This window comes from Conger conger, chromosome 4 (genome assembly GCF_963514075.1).
Source record: "Conger conger chromosome 4, fConCon1.1, whole genome shotgun sequence".
NCBI lineage: Eukaryota > Metazoa > Chordata > Actinopteri > Anguilliformes > Congridae > Conger > Conger conger.
Genome location: NC_083763.1, coordinates 72068676 through 72087181, shown reverse-complemented (window position 1 = coordinate 72087181; position 18506 = coordinate 72068676). Strand labels below are relative to the sequence as shown.

The 18506-nt window shown below is 49.8% G+C and overlaps 2 protein-coding genes across 5 annotated transcripts in view; one reads left to right on the top strand and one right to left on the bottom strand.

The window, feature by feature from the left end:
* kbtbd2 (kelch repeat and BTB (POZ) domain containing 2) overlaps positions 1–1886 on the top strand; it is a 12207-nt gene extending 10321 nt beyond the window's left edge. For all 4 annotated transcript variants that reach the window (XM_061239716.1, XM_061239718.1, XM_061239720.1 and 1 more), the window contains one exon: positions 187–1886. In XM_061239716.1, the coding sequence (XP_061095700.1) occupies positions 187–1806 (1620 nt within the window). In that variant the 3' untranslated portion in view covers positions 1807–1886. The remainder of the gene's footprint in view (positions 1–186) is intronic.
* A 6068-nt stretch (positions 1887–7954) lies between these two features.
* Positions 7955–18506, bottom strand: part of avl9 (AVL9 homolog (S. cerevisiase)) — a 28121-nt gene continuing 17569 nt past the window's right edge. Inside the window, exons 12-16 of the mRNA XM_061239416.1 lie at positions 17220–17439; positions 16242–16359; positions 15861–15914; positions 10497–10585; positions 7955–8648 (exon numbers count right to left, since the gene is read on the bottom strand). Coding sequence (XP_061095400.1) covers positions 8527–8648; positions 10497–10585; positions 15861–15914; positions 16242–16359; positions 17220–17439 — 603 coding nt within the window. The 3' untranslated portion in view covers positions 7955–8526. The remainder of the gene's footprint in view (positions 8649–10496; positions 10586–15860; positions 15915–16241; positions 16360–17219; positions 17440–18506) is intronic.

The window sequence follows — 18506 nt, the reverse complement described above, 5'->3', positions numbered from 1 at the left end:
TAGGACTCGGAACCGTACTGTCCTCTCAGGTCCTCTTCACACTTGTCCCTGTGTTCGACCTGCACTTCGTTGTACGTCTCTCTGGTTAACAGCGTCTGCTAAATGCCTGTAATGTAATGTAATGTAATCCAATGTGTGGGGAAGGCCATCCAAGCCGGCCCTAACCTGCGCTACCGCCCCCTACAGGTGGAGGACGTGCTCCTGCAGTGCCGGGACTACCTGGTGAAGAAGATCAACGCCGACAACTGCGTGCGCATGCTGAGCATCGGCGACCTCTTCAGCTGCAGCGAGCTGAAGCAGAGCGCCAAGCGCATGGTGGAGCACAAGTTCCCGGCGGTGTACCGGCAGGAGGCCTTCCTGCAGCTGTCCCACGAGCTGCTGCTGGACCTGCTGAGCAGCGACAACCTCAACGTGGAGAAGGAGGAGACGGTGCGCGAGGCGGCCATGCTGTGGCTGGAGTTCAACATGGAGGCGCGCTCGCAGCACCTGTCCTCCGTGCTGGGCCACATCCGCATCGACGCGCTCTCCGAGGTCACGCAGCGCGCCTGGTTCCAGGGCCTGCCGCCCAACGACAAGTCGGTGGTGGTGCAGGGCCTCTACAAGTCCATGCCCAAGTACTTCAAGCCGCGGCTGGGCATGACCAAGGAGGAGATGCTGATCTTCGTGGAGGCCGCCGCCGCGGACTCGCCGGCCGACGGGCCGGGGCCGGGGGCGGGGCCCGGCCCCCACGCCGTGGTGTGCTACAGCCCGCAGGCGGAGAAGGTGTACAAGCTCCGCAGCCCGCCCGGCGGCCTGCAGAAGGTGGGCACGCTGGTCACGCCGGACAACGACATCTTCATCGCCGGCGGGCAGATCCCGCTCAAGACCTCCGTGGCCAACCACGGCAAGGCCGGCGGGGGCGGGGGCGGGCCGGGGGCCGGCGGGGGCGGCGGGGGCGGGGCGGGGGGCCGGCTGCAGGCGGTCTTCCGCTCGTCGGACGGCTTCTTCTGGTTCGACGCGCAGCAGAACGCCTGGGTGGCCAAGTCGCCCATGCTGTGCGCGCGCGTCCGGCCGTCGCTGGTGCACTGCGACGGCTTCATCTACGCCATCGGCGGGGACAGCGCGGGCGGCGAGCTCAACCGGCGCACGGTGGAGCGGTACGACCGCGAGCGCGACGACTGGACCATGGTCAGCCCGCTGCCCGCCGCCTGGAACTGGAGCACGGCCGTGTCCGCGCGCGACTGCATCTACGTGCTCACGCACGACCTCACCTACTGCTACTTCCCGCGCGCCGACGCCTGGGTGGAGATGGCCCCGCGCAAGACCAGCCGCTGCTTCGGGTCCGCCGCCGCCTTCGGCGACCTGCTCTTCTACGTGGGCGGCCTGCACGTGGTCAGCAACTCGGGCGTGCGCCTGCCCGCCGGCACGCTGGACGGCTCCTCGGTGGCCGTGGAGGTGTACGACGCCGCCAAGAACGAGTGGCGCCCCGGCGCCAACATCCCCGCCAAGCGCTACTCCGACCCCTGCGTGCGCGCGGCGCCCCTGCTGGGCGCGCTGTGCGTGTTCATGCGCGAGACGCACATGAACGAGCGCGCCAAGTACGCCATCTACCAGTACGACCTGGAGCTGGAGCACTGGCACCTGCGGCAGCCCGTGTCGGAGCGCGTGCTCTGGGACCTGGGCAAGGACTTCCGCTGCGCCGTGGGCAAGCTGTACCCGTCCTGCCTGGAGGAGACGCCCTGGAAGCCCCCCACGTACCTCTTCTCCCCCGACGGGGCCGAGGAGTTCGAGATGGACGGCGAAAGGGTGACCCTCCCGCACGTATAGCTTTCTGAACGCACCTCCCCCCCCCTACCCCCGTTCGTTATCCTCTCTTACCTCCACCTGCAAAACTGAACTCCTAAAAGCCTGGGGGGGGGGGGGGGGTCTGTGGAGTTAGGGGTGTGATGGGGGGGGGGGTGGTGTTGGGGATCGAGGAGGTGAATGGGGGGGGAAGGAGGGACGTTTGATACCGACCCAAAACCCAAGGTGTCGCAGCGGATTGTTCCAGAATGGATGGGGAGATGAGCGGGGGCCTCATTACACCAGCCTGCCCCCCCTCCCCCCCCCCCCCAGCTCTCACACCACTCTCCTCCCTCCTCACAGGACGTTACGTTGCCTCAGACTGATGTACGTTCAGTTACCATCAAATATTAGTATTCAAAAAAAAAAAAAAGAAAAAAAAAAAAAACACTTCAAAAATAATACTTTTTATTTGTTTTGTTTTTTTTTTGGTCCGTTGCTACTTCTGTTAAGTATTATCAAAGGCCTGATTTACTGTTTCTACAATGTGATAATCTGGGGTGGGGTGGGGTGGGGTGGGGGGCAGGTCAGCTAATTTGTGACTATGACGACGATGTTGATGATGATGATGATGATGATGATGATGCACTTAACGGAGAAGCTCCTCAGAATGACGATGTTAACTGTACCAACCTTTCCCTTTCTCTCTCCCCCTTCTCTGTTTCTGCCTCTGAACAGCTGGGAGGTCCTTCTCTCAAAGCGACCCCCTCTCCCTCTCCAAAACACACAGGAATAACAGGGCGGGCGGGGGGGGGGGAAGGAGTTTTGCTGAGGTGACTGCAGGCCCAGTCACCCCCCATATTGACCCCCCCCTCCTCCTCCTCTCTCTCTGTGTCCCAGCTTGGCTCATTCCTCTGCCCCGTCAACCCTTAGACACAGGTCTTCCGTACATAAGGCAGCAAACGGGCAGAGTTCACCCTCTTGCCCTCTACCCCCCCCCCCCCCTCTTATTGCCCCCTATTTTCTCGCATTTTGCTGGAATTCACGGGGTTTTGCTGGCTTCTTTTTTTTCTCTTTTCTTTTTTTTTTTTTTTTTAGTTCGGGTCTCCAACACATGCATCCACTACATATTACCAAGACTGGGCTCATGCATTATCTCAATGCTGCTGAAATGCATATATGAATATATATATTTTTTCCATGTTAAAATAAAATGAAACAATGTAGTGGGGGGAGGGATGGGACGTGGGGTTGGTGGGCGGGGGGGTGGTGACAAAAAAAAGAATAACCAGGTCTATTTTGTATTAGTTTTTTTATGATAATTTAATATCAGACATTACTGTAGTGTGATTGTGTATAGATATCCATTTCCTTTATCAGTTTAAAAAAAAAAAAAAAAAAACTTTTTTTTTTTTTTTTCGTGAGCGAACTATTTGAGGAAATCTCTCTGCTGTGTGGTATCAGGGGAGAGGTGAGACCCCAAAACGTCACGAGGGGGGGTGGGGGGTCTTAGGACGTCACGACGCCCCATGGATCGTCACGGCAACCACTAGCAGTAGCGGAACGGGTGGAGTTGGAGGATACCTTAACATGAGCACAGGTGCTTCATGACAAACCTTACTAGCATGTTTGGCTGCATCATGTTCCTTTGGCACTGTATTTTGAATGACATTAATTTATTAAAAAAACGAAACGGGGAAAAATTTGCAAGAGCCAATTGTGTGGTTTTTTTTCCCCCCCTCTTAATCGGTGATAGGACCAGAGGGCGCTTATTGACCATCACTATTCCCATACATTGTCCAGGTCTGGCTGCGTAATCACACTTTGTACAGTTGCACATTCACAAGGCACTAGCTAGGGCTGTACGATAAGATACACATATACGATATGCGATACTATTGCCATGACGATATGACTCGCGATAAATAAAAAAAATATTGAAGTGTTTTTGTCTTTCTGCTTTAGGTACACCGCTAACCTACACCCCAGACCATGAATAGCCCATGCCCTCTGGATTTAAAAGAAAAAAAAAAAGAAATCCAAAATGCTTTTATTGAACAAATTGCGCATGAACGGCCAGTCAATTCAATGGAACATTACATTTAAATAAATATAACATTTAAATAAATAATATTCATTGCAATTCAAGCAGTCTTTTGCGATGTGTTCTATCTCGCATGTTCATATCGCGACATATGTAAATTTAGCTACGATATATCGTGCAGCCCTAGGACTTGCGCAATTTACAGACGGTCATGAACATACTTAAAGGAATAATATGCATCATTTGTATCTTGAAATAAAACATACTAGGGCATATCTATGACGCACTGGCCATTTCTGACGTGCTCCTTTACCTGTGTTTCTTATTCTAAAATGTGTTTAGAACGTGTCTGGGCTCAGGACCAGGTGGATTGGATTCAGATTAGGTAAATGACTTGGCCGGTCAATAATGTTTAGGTCTTGCTTTCGCAGTATGCTTGGGGTTACTTGGTTGAAGTGCCATCCAATGCGTTCGAACGTGGGGCCGAGACCTCTCTGTGTGGAGTTTGCATGTTCTCTCGGTGATCGCGGAAGTTTCCTCCGGGTACTCCGGTTTCCTCCCACAGTCCAAAGACAGCAGGTTAGGCTGATTGGAGAGTCTAAATTGCCCGTAGGTATGAGTGTGTGAGTGAATGGTGTGTGTGCCCTGCAATGGACTGGCGACTTGTCCAGGGTGTATTCCTGCCTTTCGGCCAATGTATGCTGGGATAGGCTCCAGCCCTCCTGCGACCCTGTTCAGGATAAGCGGGATGGATGAACGCTTGAGCGCGAGCAGATGAGATGCTTCTCTTGAGATACTCCCCAGAAGAGTTCAGTCTGCTGCTGCCACCAGCTGCTCCCGTCGTCACTCCGATGCAAGTGAAAGTTGATCTAAGTCACACACGCCTGGCTTCGGAGGAGTGTTTCTGGTCTGATTGACAAATGTCTCGGGCGTGGGCTGCGCTCTGTTCATAATTATGTTCCAAACAGTTGATTTTCATAAATTGATACATTTTGATTTTTCATTTATTTATTATTTCTCAGGTCCTTAAAGCGCTCAAAGCGACTGAACACACCTGACTAATCAGAGATGCCAGTGTTTCCCAGACGTTACGGTGCCCTGAACGTCCCCATGGGGGAACCACGCATGAAATATTCTGGCATTTCTACACGGTGAATCCAAATACCCTACGAGCATGCATAAAATAACCTTAAATCACACGAAATGACAATCAAATAATTAACCGATGGGTGAAAAGCAAAATCTAGGATATTGGAGTGCAGCGCCAAATCAAGAAAATAAATGTCCCAAACGTTATGGCGCCTTTCCTGTTCACTCACCTAAGTAGACCGTTTTCCCGCACCTGTAAACAATTCAGGGGTTTTTTGACGTGCATATGGTAAATGGTTGGAATTTATATAGCGCCTTTATCCAAAGCGCTGTACAATTGATGCTTCTCATTCACACACACACTCACACACCAACGGCGATTGGCTGCCATGCAAGGCGCCGACCAGCTCGTCAGGAGCATTTGGGGGTTAGATGTCTTGCTCAGGGACACTTCGACACAGCCCGGCGGGGGATTGAACCGGCAACCCTCCGACTGCCAGACGACTGCTCTTACTGCCTGAGCCATGTCGCATATATGTCTGGTTTATGCGGTTTATCTTATTAGTAATCTCAACGCACAATTGAAATGAGTTGAGGTGAAATATGTCGCAGTAGAGCCCATCAGTCGATTAACACGCATCATTTAAGGGCACATTAGACGGCAGCCATCTATATGTATAGCACGTCCAACGCGTAATTTCTATTTTTTTTTTTATTGAACATGACAGCCAAAATGTATCTCCAGGTATTGTTTTATTTCAGACCCTAATTACACGCTTTACTACGTTTTGAATGTAGCTTTTTGACCACTTACGCGCATACTACGTTTGATATTGTTTTAATTAGCTACTGCGTATACACTCCCGAGGCACTTTCCTGTCAAGCCGCGCCTAGCAGCATTCAATCTCCGCACACCCGACCGAGCGAGTTGTCCTCGCGTACATGTGCAGTATTCCGGGACCGAGAGTCGAGCACCCCCCGGCGCGGAGGTTTGATAAACAAGTCACCGGAGGTCAGCGGGTTCGTCTGTTCTTACTGCGGCGCCGCATTGTTGCTCCCTGCCTGGCACGTGTGCCTTTCTTTCTTTTTTTTTGTCCGGTTGTCTGCCGCAGTGCACTCAAACCCAGCCTTTTGTTTTGCCTGACCTACATTTTAATAGTTGCCGACGCCGTGTGGTTCTTCCATTAAGCGGCAAAGCGAGAACAAGCGATCCAATTCCTAGACAATGACTTTGCTTTATTATTATTAGTAATTATTCATTATTATTATTGTTATTATTTCTGCGCATGAAGTGGTGGAAAGTACTTGTAGTACGCTATGCGATCGCGCGCACCGACGCTGAAGTTCAAAATTAGCCATCTCAATGCAACAAATTTTCCTTTAATATCGTCATACAACATAAGATATATATATTTCAAAGAGTTTGTGATCATCTGTCAAGAAATATAGCTTTTGTGTGAACTCCAGACAATTCACATTTAAAATACATTCATATATTTTAAATATATGTTTACAATATTGCAAAACATAATTTAAAAAAAGAAAAGAAAATGCATACCATCAGTGAACACAAGGCTGCTGTCGACAAACACAAAATGGTGAATTATTGGGCAAGGCAGGAGACATTTTAAAAGCTATGTGACAAGTTCTGAAATGAAAGGGTTGAAAAAAACCTCTGAAAACAGCAATAAAGATCCTTTCAATAATCTGAAGCAAAACCTGTCTTCAATAGAGCATGCTTACCTGATGGAAATTACAGCATTTAGAAATTAAAGTCGATATCAAATATAAATAGGGATTAGAGTGAAGTTGTTTAAAAATGCAAGGTCACTGAACAAATGTACAGAAATATAGTGACTGTATATGCACATACACAGTCCAAGTGGTCCATCAGTTTAGAGTTTGTTCCAGTGTTGCCATGACGAAACAGGAAATAACAGAGATACAGTACAGGTTCACGAAGATAATATAATAATACACAAATAAATTAAAACCATTCCCTGTCCTGGCTTTTGTTGCTTCTCTGGGGCACTTATTTGCTTGTTTTAGGTATTGTTTTTTTTTTTTTTTCTTCCCAATTTTCTACTGTATCAAATGACAAAAACTGGACTGAATTATTGGGTACTTTCAAACACAATTAATCTGACTATTCTTACAGCCAGAGTTTAAGTACAAACTAGAACTCAAGAAGAAACAAACCAAACAAAAACATAAAAGAGGTAAAAAAATAATAATAAAATGATACAGCACAACAAAACCAAATCACAGGCAGCAAACCCAACCCCCAAAATACAAGTCATTTATGTAGAAATGGGGCTTGTGGATTTACAAAAAGATATTCTGGAATAAACTTCACCTACAGATGTGTCTTGTATGAAACGTGTCTATTCCCTGGGTATAATATTTTCCCCGCTTCAGGATTTCCAGTGTAATCGATGCAGACAGGGAAGGGGTGCCTAAACCACCATGTTTGGCGAACTTGGTCACAAAGTACTGAACAGGCTTTCCCATGCGGTGGTCACTGTGATAACGCGGATAATAAGGCGGCAAAAGGACGCCGGTGTCGTGGTTTTCACCAACGGCACAGAAACCACAGAGCGGCTCCACCAATCACAGGGCATGTTGGTACCACAAACGGGACGACAGCGACGGCGATTGGTGGATATGCTCGCTTCCGAAGATTCCTGCACTGCACTGTGACATCACAACTGTCAGTGACAATGGTGACCGGTCTTATTCCTGCTTTACTGAGTCCTGGCCCGGCTCCACCCCAGCCCCGCTCGGTATTGGTGGGAACGGGGAACGGGGAACGGGGAACGGGGAACGGGGAACCCAGACCAGCCCGCACAAGCTCCTGCAGCAGAGTTGGCTTCCTCTATGAACTGTTTTGTGATAGGCTCCACCCGCAATATGATCCAATCACAAAACCAAACTTGTAAACACACAACAGAATCCCATTCAATAGCAGTCAGTTCCTCATCCTCTACGGACTCTGAAACTGCACTAGGCCTAGATACTATCAGTCTGTCTTTGTCCCCCCCCACCCCCCCACCCCCCCATGATAACACATCAGCCTTTCCAGAAAGTTACACGGAGCACTGCATCATTAAAGCAACACAATAGTGTTTTTTTTTCGTTTTGTTTTTTGTCTCATTTGTAAGTTCCCAAATACTGAACTACAGAGGACAGAAGGGCGCTGAGCTGGAACACAGAACGGGCGCACGCCTAAGGACTGCGTTCAGCCTAGCGTAGCTCGTCCCTGGTACCGCACGCCCTCGGTGGGGCGTGGACGCACAGGGGCTCCACCTACAGGGCAGGAGGGGGAGGTGCAGACACGCGCACTTCATTCTTCCGCACGCCAGTTCCTTCAGCGCATCGGAGAGCAGCTAAAACGCGATGTAACCCGGCAACAGGAACAGGGAGAGGAGGAAGGCGTAAACCCCTTCCATTAGAGTTTTTGCAAAGAGGTTAGGGGCGGGGTGAGGGGGGGGGGGGGGGTGTTCCTGTATGACATTAGTGTTCGCCCCTCCTCCTCTTCCTCGTCAGAGTGCGGCTGACAGGCGGTGGGTTTCCAGCAGTGGGAGGAGGAGGAGGAGGAAGAGGGAGTGATGAAGGGCTGGGGTGGTCAGTACTCATTTGGGCGGGGGCTGTTCCGGGCAGGGCACCCCTCCCACTGCTGCAGGCTGTGCCAGCGTGGAGAACCAGGATGACATGGCTGACTTTGCGCTGTTCAGGGCTCCGCCGACCGACTGGCCTGGGGGGGGAGATTAAACACACAAATCAATGAATGACGAGATGTCCCGTATTCAAATCCCAGGCCTTTTTGTCCAAACACATCAGCGGACGCCTTTGCCTCATTTTTTTCATTTTTTATCGGCATTTGGCAGACGCTCTTATCCAGAGCGACGTACAGTTGATTGGACTAAGCAGGAGACAATCCTCCCCTGGAGCAATGCAGGGTTAAGGGCCTTGCTCAAGGGCCCAACGGCTGTGCGGATCTTATAGTGGCCACACCGGGATTAGAACCACCGACCTTGCGTGTCCCAGTCATTCACCTTAACCACTACGCTACAGGCCGCCGGCCTCATGTGCTACACGGCAAATCGTTCCATCGGGAAGAGATGGCACTCCTTCACTTATGACATATAAAGACATGGAGGCTTGTAAGATCAGTGGGGTCCCGTCTGCTGAAAGCCTGAAATCCAGAATGGCTTCTGGATTTCACACCAACTTCTGCTCGACCGTTTAGTTGGGCCAACCACTCAGCAGTTCATATTGTAGCTACGTTTCTCGGTAAGCTCATGAATGACAGCTGCAGACCGGTCTAGGCTGCCGATGAAGCAGTGCAAGTGCATTGGGCCACTCGGCTCACCCAGCCAGTGTGGGCGGCCTGTAGCGTAGTGGTTAAGGTGAATGACTGGGACCCACAAGGTCGGTGGTTCTAATCCCGGTGTAGCCACAATAAGATCTGCACGGCCGTTGGGCCCTTGAGCAAGGCCCTTAACCCTGCATTGCTCCAGGGGAGGATTGTCTCCTGCTTAGGCTAATCAACTGTACGTCGCTCTGGATAAGAGCATCTGCCAAATGCCAATAATGTAATGTGATGTGATGTGACGACGGAAACATGCACCAGGCCTGCCAGAGGAGGAGGCAGCCGGAGGCCCCAGGCCCAGGTGTAGGTGTAGGTGTAGGCCCAGGTGTAGGTGTAGGTGTAGGTGTAGGCCCAGGTGTACGTGTAGGCCCAGGTGTAGGTGTAGGTGTAGGTGTAGGTGTAGGTGTAGGTGCAGGTGCGGTTAGACTAGTGCTCCTAAACTCGTTCCCCTGGAGGGCCATTTACGCACAGGTTTTCATTCCGACCAATTAATGTTGCCTTAATTAATTCCAATGACTAATTAGGCCGTATGCATTTAACTGCATTAAAGCACAGAATATAAGCAACAGTTTTTTTTTATTCAGACAACAGAAATAACACATTTCAATTTATATTCATTATGTACAGACCTACAGACCTAATTCAGCAAATAATTGAAGTAATTACACTCAGTGAGCACTTTATTAGGTATTTTTTAGACTTCTTTTTTTAGACTTATTGGTCTTCTGCTGCTGCAGCCTACCCACTTAGAGGTATGATACGTTGTGTGTTCAGAGATGCTCTTCTGCATACCGCTGTTGTAATGTGTGGTTATCTGCGTTACTGTCACCTTCCTGTCAGCTTCTCGCCCTTCTCCTCTGACCTCTCTCATTAAGAAGGCAAAGACTGTTGTTCATGAAGATCACAGGAGATTCAGCAGTTTCTGAGATGCTCAAACCACCCTGCCTGACACCAACAATCATTCCACGCTCAAAGTCACTTAGATCACATTTCTTCCCCATTCTGACATTTGGTCTGAAAAACAGCTGAACCTCTTCACCACATCTGCATGCTTTTATGCATTGAGTTGCAGCCACATGATTGGCTGATTAAATATTTGCATTCACAAGCAGGTCTACCTAATAAAGTGCTCATTGAGTGTAAATGATGGGGATCTCAGGCCGGCGCACACACAGCCCTCCGCAGTACCCAGTTTGGGTGCACTGGGGCAGACTGGGGTCCCAAGCTTACCGACGGCCTTCCCGGTCTGTACCACGCTCCGACTGGTGGTCATCATGGCATTCCCTAACTTCTTCCCGCGCTCGCTGTTCTGCACCGAGCTGGAGGAAGGAAACAGAACAAAATGGACGCCGTACAATTAGTCAAATCAAAACTGTCTTTTAACAGGTCAAACTGTCACAAAGAGAGCAGAGGAAAGATTGGGCAGGCACCAGGCCTGAAGCCGCAAAAGGCGAGGTAAAAACTCCCCCACCGGGAGTCCCCATCGACTCGTTCAAAACCTGTCAACAAAAACAAGTGACAGTGATACATACTCCTAGAATATCAGCGGTTACATAAATCAACAACCTGCCTTCCTGAATTAGTTTCTTTAAGTCAGCTTGGTTCTAGCTCTACAGTGGGAAAGGGGTACAATGAGCCAGTCTGGTTCAGCTCTACAGTGGGAAAGGGCTATAATGAGTCAGCCTGGTTCAGCTCTACAGGGGGAAAGGGCTATAATGAGCCAGCCTGGTTCAGCTCTACAGTGGGAAAGGGCTATAATGAGCCAGCCTGGTTCAGCTCTGCAGTGGGAAAGGGCTATAATGAGCCAGCCTGGTTCAGCTCTACAGTGGGAAAGGGGTACAATGAGCCAGCCTGGTTCAGCTCTACAGTGGGAAAGGGCTATAATGAGCCAGCCTGGTTCAGCTCTACAGTGGGAAAGGGCTATAATGAGTCAGCCTGGTTCAGCTCTACAGTGGGAAAGGGCTATAATGAGTCAGCCTGGTTCAGCTCTACAGTGGGAAAGGGCTATAATGAGCCAGCCTGGTTCAGCTCTACAGTGGGAAAGGGCTATAATGAGCCAGCCTGGTTCAGCTCTACAGTGGGAAAGGGCTATAATGAGTCAGCCCGGTTCAGCTCTGCAGTGGGAAAGGGCTATAATGAGCCAGCCTGGTTCAGCTCTACAGTGGGAAAGGGCTATAATGAGCCAGCCTGGTTCAGCTCTGCAGTGGGAAAGGGGTACAATGAGCCAGCCTGGTTCAGCTCTACAGTGGGAAAGGGCTATAATGAGCCAGCCTGGTTCAGCTCTACAGTGGGAAAGGGCTATAATGAGCCAGCCCGGTTCAGCTCTGCAGTGGGAAAGGGGTATAATGAGCCAGCCTGGTTCAGCTCTGCAGTGGGAAAGGGGTACAATGAGCCAGCCCGGTTCAGCTCTGCAGTGGTGTCAATGAGCCTGTCTGGTTCAGCTCTACAGTGGTGTCAATGAGCCAGCCTGGTTCAGCTCTGCAGTGGTGTCAATGAGCCAGCCTGGTTCAGCTCTGCAGTGGGAAAGGGGTACAATGAGCCAGCCTGGTTCAGCTCTGCAGTGGGAAAGGGCTATAATGAGCCAGCCTGGTTCAGCTCTACAGTGGTGTCAATGAGCCAGCCTGGTTCAGCTCTGCAGTGGTGTCAATGAGCCAGCCAAACCTCCAGCAAAACGAGCCAATCAGGGGCAGCCTAGCGTGGGACAGCGAGGGGTCCGGACACAGAGGGAATTCTGTCCTCCATCTCCGCACCAGCAGTCCCACGCTCCGAGTCCAACTTCCCGAATCCGGTCACTTTGAGTCAGGGCACCCTGGCAACAGTGCACCCCCTCCCCCTGCTCACCCACCCAATCCCTGACCCAAATAAACTCTTCAGCTGCTCACAATAAAAGTAGATAAACCCCCCCCCCCCGCCAGCTGACCCTCACATGACTCTGTTTTGATACTCCTGTCCAGTGTGGGCTTCCATTGATGAGATCAAATAAACTAAAATAAATCTTTATACTATGTGTGCCTGTGTGTGTGTGTGTGTGTGTGTGTGTGTGTGTGTGTACGTGTGTGTTTGCATGTATACCTGTGTGCCTGTATGTGTGTGCCTATGTGTGTTTGTGCACGTGTACCTGTGTGTGTGTAAGTGTGTCTGTGTGTTTGCATGTGTACCTGTGTATGTGTGTGTGAGTCTATGTATGTTTATGTGTATGTGATTGTGCACGTGTGCGTTTGCATGTTTACCTGTGTGTGTGTGTGTGTATGTGCATGTTTTTTTGTGTGTCTATGTATGGATGTGTGCGTGTGTGTGTGTCTCTGCATGTGAGTTTGTGTACATAGAAGCGCTTTTTGTGATGACGTCAACAAACAAATGTATTGCTCACATACTGTATTATATCAGGAAGTCATGAGCATTTTTTTGTGTGAAAGGAGAGAGGGGTCAGAACGTATTTGGACAAACGACACCCACTGGTGGCGCCACACAGGAGCGGGCCAAGGGGAAGACCCCAATCCCACAACCCCCTCCTCCACCCCCCCCCACCCCCCACCCCCGCACCTAAACAGGCTCCTGAAAGAAAGAGCTTCCTCTGTCACTGACTGACGGAAGAAACAAAAAACACTTTCAGTTCCAGGAAGTGGGGCCGAGCCGGACCAGGTAATTGGCCGACAGGCCGACCAATCAGGCGAAAGAAAGGAGCCGCAGCGTATCGGCCGGTCAGTTGACCTCCGCGGAGGTGTGTGTGTGTGTGTGTGTGTGTGTGTCCAGGGGTCCTGGCCAGGTCGAGTTCTGAGATGGGGCTTTGTTCCTGTACACACACACACACACACACAGCTTTGAGCTTATTGAATACTGCACTGTCAGACGGTTCTGCCAGGGTTCACTTCTCACCCCTCAGACCAGCACAGTTGCAGGACCATGGGGTGTGTGTGTGTGTGTGGGAGGGGGGGGGGGGCGGAAGAACCTCTCACCAGAACGTTTCCACACTGAGGAGGCTTTGTATCGGTCGCCCTCTCACTCTTTTGCATCCGTTACACCGTGCGCGTATCCTTGGTAACGTCCCCCGGACCCCCCAATTCACATGTCGATCACAGACATGTTTCATCCAGACTCCCCCTAAACCCTGCTGCTGCCTGAAGAAACTACCCTCCCTCCTGCTCATTGGCTCCTGCCTTCCTTCAATCATTTTGAGTGACAGGCTGGTTTGCTATGCTGACATCAGTGCCGTTTCGCCCCAAAACCGCAGCACCCAGCAGCCTGTCCTACCGAACCAAAAACATCCTGAAAATAAGGGACACATCAATCCAACCCCGGGTAACACAGAGATTAATTTAGATGACAATATTCGGTACCGACGACATAGGGCCACGCTAACCAGCCCTGTTCCAGTTTCAGTTTCAGTTCGATGCTAATTTGGCACACCTGAATCTAACTAATTAACAGCTCAAAATCTCAAGCTGTTGAATGAGGTGTGCTTTGCGGTGTGTCACACATACACGCACACACAGAGCATACACAGAGCATACACAATACACAGCATGGCACAGAACGGCACAGTACCACACAGGATGGCTCACACACACCTCCCCCCCCCCTCTAGTGGTTAACAGACACAGTGCAGCCAGCCCTGAGGTCCTTCCACATCCAACAAAAACTATGGAGCAGTTTGACCATCAGCCTATATCTGTGCCAATATACGTGCACAATTAGCGTTAACAATTAGCGGTACCTCCTCATTCCCAAGTTCAGAGTCTTTCGTTTTTTTTGCCTCCATTGCCAATTGCTCCATTGCTCAATATGCAGAAAGCACTTTGAGCTGTACTACAATATATGCAAGCATTATATACAAGTACCCGTATATAGTACGTTTAAATCTATATCGTATAATTGTAACCATACCGTTAAGTAACTGACAAAAATAATAACAGTCACAGGCATGGCTGGTTTAGCGGCCGTGTTGCAGCGCCACGCTCGACTGGGCAGGCGGAGCGGCGAAACAGAGCAGAGAAACAGAGCAGAGGTGTGACACGATACATCCGCGGGAGCGTCGGCCATGTTCTCACCAGAGAGCTATCAATAGATAAGCACAGGGGCGGGATGCGCGTGGCGTAAATATGTAGCGCGTAACTCGAGATGCCGTGTCCGCGACGGGGTGCTTTACCACGCGCCATATTACATTTCCTCTGCGTTTCCTGGAAAGGAACCCTACCCCAACAAGCCAATGTTGTTTTTTAAGAATGAAAAAAAAAAAACAACCCTCCTATAATTAACAGGCAGGCTACTCAGATGGGGCTTCTGCCTCCTCACTGTGTGACAAGGGATCATGGCACAAAAATAATCGTGCGAGTATATTACATCCATACATATTAAACCACTTCTTCAATACAATCACACAGGGAACGGTATGGCATTTAGGATTTCTGAAGCAGCTTTTTTTTAACACAACGATTAGTGACCGGAGGAAAAAATATGGATTTCATTCGCACATTCTACATTCTGAACATATTTATAATCTTTAGCATTCTTTGGAAACGCTTAGATTTTCCTTTTTTACCCTTTTAAAGTTCCATACCCGTTATGCATTTTACAGAGCGAACGTGTGTTTCTATTTAAAATGTTATTTTAAAGTTCCTTAAAAACGTCCGTCAGTATGACAGGGGGCAGCCTGTTTCTCCGGGGAACCCCAGCCCAAGCCAGGCGTCCGATAAGAGGCCCATGCTCAACGTTTTCAAGCAAAGACCAGGCTGAAGATTCAGCTTTGCTGTGAAGTGACCTGTCGTTTAATATCGATTGCAGTCTTTAATGGCCACCTCTTTAAACATAAGTTATTTTAGCTTTTACCCAAAGCGACTTAAGGTTGATTAGACTAAGCAGGGGACAATCGCCCCTGGAGCTATGTGGGGTTAAGGACCTTGCTCAAGGGCCCCATAGCTGCACTGATCTTATTGTGTCTACGCTGGGGCTTGAACTACCAACATCCAGGTCCCAGTCATGTACCTTAGCCACTAGGCTACATGCTGCCCCTACATCACACGTTTCTAACACATCTTTGCTGACAGATTTGCTCCTGTGATTGGCTGGAATAAGTATAGGCAAAATACACGTTAGACTCACAATGTGTCTTTTAGAAAACCAATCAGAGACAGGGTACCGCAACTCAGAGTGAGCGGGGAGCAGGTCTCTCGTCTGAACGCCACACCGGCGGGTGAATGAACACCCCTGAAAGCCAGTTCCCAGGCAGTCCAAAAATAAACGGCGGTAACTGCCGAAAAGGTCCGCAAAACAGTCAACCACCCTTTCCGCTAACCTCGCTAAAATATCACACGACGTGGCTTCAATCAGATATTCGCATATAAAATAAGCACACTCTCCATCTTAAAACCCGTGAAGTCTAAATGTTTACTGTCCCAGAACAAAGTATCCCCTCCTAATGTAGCAATTCCTCATGCGACCACAAGAGGGAGGCATTCCGCTTGTTTTTGTACAGCTCCGACGCTTTAAAAAAACCCCAGGGATTTCCGGGTGCAGCGCAAGACATTTCGATTTGACGGAATGAAAAGTAAAAGTAATAAGACGTTTAATGTGATTACAAGTAAGATTAATACTCACTGTGACAATCTTAGTTTTACATCTGCTACACTGTACTGCCCTTGGAATGGATGTCTGGAACAGAAAATAAGTCGGTTATCAACCCCCTCATTTGCATCTCTAATTGTAAATTATGGCTGCCCAACTCCAGTTCCTGGAGATCTGCCGTCCTGCAGATTGTCATTTCAATCTTAATTTGGCACATCTTATTCTACAAAGCAGCATCTCAAGGAGATTTCTAGCTGGTGAATGAAGTGTTTCCTTGTTATGGTTGCTGTGAAAACCTACAGGGTCCATAGATCTCCAGGAGCAGGGTCAGGCAGGCCTGTTGTAAATCATTACAATATTGTGACAGCAAATGTTTATTTCTATGGCAGGAAACTACATTTCCCAGACACCCACCCTGGCGTGACCTCGGTCATGGCCGGATGCTTGTTGCTGTGCCACACTCTGTAATTGTGGGTGATCTTCCAGGCCGAGATGAACGGGGCGCCATAGTCAGCCAGAAGCTTCTCGTTATCTGCGAGGGGTCAAAGGTCAAAGGTCATTCGCATTTTTTTAAAGAAACCTCAGTTGTCCAAGCCCAGGACGACAGCGTGACAGTGATCATCCTGAGAGTTAAGAGCTCTGCCCAGTTGCACCAGGCCAAACTAGGCCACTAAACAGGCCTCTAACCAGCCATTTAACTGACACACGAAAATTAATGAATTATTGAGAGGCTTTGTTAGACAGGGGAGACGCTGAAACCCAGGCTTAAATGTATTCATTATTGAAGGGGCTTCTATCAGGTTACTCCTCATCCAGACAGAAGTGTCATCTGGTCTTTAAAGTGTAGGGGTTTTTGTCAAGGAAAAAAAAAAAGAAAGAAAAGGCTCTTAGTGTTCTGAGGTGCTGATGGTTGCTGGATAAGGCGGCACCCTGCTTGAGAAGTCAGCTGTGCGCTCCAATTGGTCAGCAGCAGACTGCCTGACACTCTGATTGGTTGGGTCTGTGAAACCGTTTAGTCATCCCCATGTTCCAATATGGAATCATCAAGTTGTTGCTGTGTCTGTCAAGGCTGGTGAGTTTGATAACAACTCCGTGAGTTTGGGAAGTAACTTCCTAACAAACTCCTCAAAATGATATTTTCTTTGAGGTGGAAAGTCCTGCCATGTGTCTCGGCCAGCTGATTTCACCAACTAGTTCGGCCACCTGGCTGAAGAACTGGACTAAATTATCAAATCCTGGGGACTGGATCAAAACACTGGAGAGGACTTTAACTTTCTGGACCTGGATTCTGCACCTGATTCTGCATTTCTCAATGAATGTGATAATGCATGTGATTCATCTTCAGTTAAACTGAAGCGAAATGGAGCGCCCCCCCTGCCCCGGGGTGCGTACCTTGCTGCAGAGTGGAGGACAGCAGGGAGTGCACGTAGAGGCCGAACTGCGCCCGGATCCACTCGTCGCCGCCCTCCCAGCCCGTCCCGTCCAGGAAGACGTCCTGGCGGTTCTCCGTCACGTGTTTGAGCAGGTAGTCCGCGAAGCGCAGGTCCGCCGTGGTCAGGCTCAACAGCTTCCGCAGCTCAGGGTCCTGGATCTGGATCCGCCCCTCCTCCACCTGCGCGCACACACACACGCATACACACACACACACACACAGACATACACACACAGACAGACACAGACATGCATACATACAAACACATACACATACACATACACATACACACGCATACACGCATACACATACACACCAAGGAGAGGTTAGGGAGGTTAGGAGACCACTACTGACAAACTGACACAGTCGCTGATGGGAAGAAAACCATAGAAACACAGAGTCACTGAAACGCCGATGGAGACAAAACCATAGAAACACAGAGACACCGACTCGTATTGAGACACAGCCACAGATGCGCAGAAGCATTTAAAAAGTCGGCCACACACACACACTCGGGATGAGAAGGAAACAGTGACTCAGGGCAACTCTGACACACAAACACAGATACACACATACACACTCGGAATGAGACAGAAGCAGGGAGACAGTGACTGACACACACACACCCGTACTCGGAGAGTCAGGGATTCTGACACACGCAGAAAGACACAAGACAGGCAAACTGGCACATCAGACTGGTGGAGTACAAGAACACGCGGGACATGTGACTCACGAGCCCAAACTGATACTACTGGGCCTCTCTCCGCACAGCCACGCTGTTCGGGACACAAGTCACCGGTCCAGTTACAGCAGCACCACCCAAACGGGTACAGTCTTACAGGGCCGATACGTTCACTCGGCTCTCAAGCAGCACGTTACCGTGGCTACGCTACAAGGACTTGAAGTGAAGTGAGGACACCGCCGTTTGTAGTAGTGAAAGGAGTGTGGGAGAACGGGGAGGGCCTGTAGCCTCGTTAAGGTAAATGACTGGGGGCTGCAAAGGTCGCTGGTTCGATCCCCGGTGTGACCGCTGTAAGATCCGCACAGCAAGGCCCTTAACCCTGCATTGCTGCAGGGGAGGATTGTCTCCTGCTTAGTCTAATCAACTGTACATCGCTGTGGATAAGATGCCATTAATGTAATGTAATGTAATGTAATGGGGGGGGGGGGGTTTCCTGGTACTCACACAGGCAAACCCAGGCAAACACAGGCAAACACAGGCAAACCCAGGTAAACACAGGTAAACC